General features: G+C 37.5%; 1 protein-coding gene across 1 annotated transcript; it reads right to left on the bottom strand.

Annotated features, from left to right (window-relative positions):
- Positions 1-351: 351 nt before the first annotated feature.
- Positions 352-1,910, bottom strand: LOC107059199 (protein NLP1-like). The gene is made up of 2 exons (XM_015305678.1): positions 668-1,910; positions 352-522 (listed from the first exon to the last, which is right to left on the bottom strand). The coding sequence occupies exons 1-2, from the start codon at positions 1,551-1,553 to the stop codon at positions 488-490; spliced, it is 921 nt and encodes a 306-aa protein (XP_015161164.1). The 5' UTR covers positions 1,554-1,910; the 3' UTR covers positions 352-487.
- Positions 1,911-2,026: the final 116 nt, after the last annotated feature.

Raw genomic sequence — 2,026 nt, 5'->3', positions numbered from 1 at the left:
TCTCCTGCATTAGTGATCACATACGGCAAATTAAAGAGCCCATACTAGAATGATTCTCTTGCATCACCTTCACCGATTCAAAGAGGGTGTTGAACTCAGAATTGAACATGGTAACAGGGCAGAGAGGCATGGAGTAGGAACAATAATGTAACAAATTAAGCTTTGTATTGATCATCAAAGGAACTTACAAACTGATTGTTCATGTAATCAAACAACAAACAGAAAATAGAAAAGGGAGTTACAAAATAGCTAATGAAAAGAAAATGACATAACTCATATCATAAGTCCTATGATTATTTTACTCTTCTATGTATAGTCCTGTTGCAGGAGATCTTTTGTTACCCAAATATTCGGTGCCTATTTCTTGGGAAAGAGCAGGACATTGTTGATCGCCCACATATGGTTCAGCACCTTGAAAAGATACGCCTTGGCTAACATGGACATTAACCTTTCTAGTCTTATGATTTGGCCATCTAGAGATTTCATATTATCTACATATCCGTTTCAGTGTTGATGCACTAACTGCGATAAAAAAAGTTCACAAACAGGATTTCAGTGAACCTATGCATAAATCATTCCGGTTAAAGGCATATGAGCGTACGTACATCATATATAATAACACAAAAAGTATTACGAATCTCAAATGCGCTAAAGTTAGTGAACTTACCACCTAGATCTTTCGCAGCATCTTCAAGAGTCATGCCATCATGCTGCTCCAGCATCTTGCGAGTAATCCCATGATCTTTTTCTATCCTTTGTATTACGTTTTTCTTATGTGAATGAATCATCTCGTTGTTAGTTGTTGCATTTCTTGTAGAATTAGTTTCAAAATTTGGTTGCTCAAAGTGTGAATCAGGTTGCATTATTTCAGTTGTATCCTCAATATGGTCATCATGTGCTACATCCAAGTTTACTTTTCCTCTGTTTGTCATAGCTTCCCCTATTGGATGAGGAAGTAACGGATCACCTTCCACTGTCCTTTCACAGTTGAGTGAGTCGCGCTTGTGTGATGAACAGGAAGGAACCAGTAGTGCAGCAGCAACATTATTCTCCTTCTGTAAATTTGACTGTTGACAGAAAGAATCAATATCTGTTGCTTCTCCTCCATTCTGAAGTGATTGAACACTCAGCAGAGGTTGGCCAATTTCAAAGGAGTCAAATTCATCACTCGGGGAAACTTTAATAACTTCAACGAGCATCCTCTGCCCTAGTTCATTTCCAGGAGCAACTACAAAACCTGGAAGTTGCTCTTTCATTGTGGATAAAAGCATGTTTAAGAAAGTCTTTGTATCTCTAACAACCATTTCGTTGGGTGGCAGAAAGTACTCAATTACGCAAATAATATTGTTGGCGCATTTACTTTGCAAACAAATTGCAAAACTCTGAGTGAATCTAGCTTTTCGTGCACTAGGCACCAAAGGGTACTCTTTGATGCTTAATATAGTAACATCTTTGCAAAAGCATGAACCTTGGGATGCAAATGCCCTCCCAACCAATGCCTTGCCACTCTCAATAAAACAGACCTCAGAAGAATATTCAAACTCATAATACATTGATTTCGGACCTTCATTGATTGAGCCAACAACACGATACAAGACTTTCAAAGAGGAAGGTAGAGAAAAAGGAATCCAAATTTGAGCAAAGGGTAAACTATGTCTTTCAAGGATCTCATATAACCGGGCCTTTATATCGCCAAGTCTTTCATCATCCAGCGGCTATAAAAATGATAAGATAAGCTATGAAATTAGTGGGACTGATCTCTTTTTTTTTTTTTTTACTTTCATTAATTTTGTTTAGTTTCGCCAAAATAAAAAAAGGCAGCAACACCTTACCTTTGAAGGTCCAAAAGGCATGCCCAATGAGTTAGGAATGTACAAGCCAACTGATTCGAAATTCAACCACTATGATGGAAAATTAACACAAGGATTATGGAATTGTTCAAACAAAAGTGAATAACCAAAGTTTTATGAGCAAATACCTCAATAAGGTTGGGAAGAGGGAGAGATGGTTGTGTAGATACAATCTC

The sequence above is a fragment of the Solanum tuberosum genome, unplaced genomic scaffold (genome assembly GCF_000226075.1).
Source record: "Solanum tuberosum cultivar DM 1-3 516 R44 unplaced genomic scaffold, SolTub_3.0 scf00862, whole genome shotgun sequence".
Taxonomy (NCBI): Eukaryota; Viridiplantae; Streptophyta; class Magnoliopsida; order Solanales; family Solanaceae; genus Solanum; species Solanum tuberosum.
This window is presented reverse-complemented; position numbering and strand designations above follow the sequence as displayed.

What these genes read in the sequence shown, in the direction of transcription:
- LOC107059199 (XM_015305678.1), bottom strand. Translation starts at nt 1,553, where the DNA reads ATGTATTATGAGTTTGAATATTCTTCTGAGGTCTGTTTTATTGAGAGT. An exon ending in TGCTGCGAAAGATCTAGGTG is followed by an intron (nt 523 to 667) that starts GTAAGTTCACTA and finishes TTTTTATCGCAG; the next exon opens with TTAGTGCATCAACACTGAAA.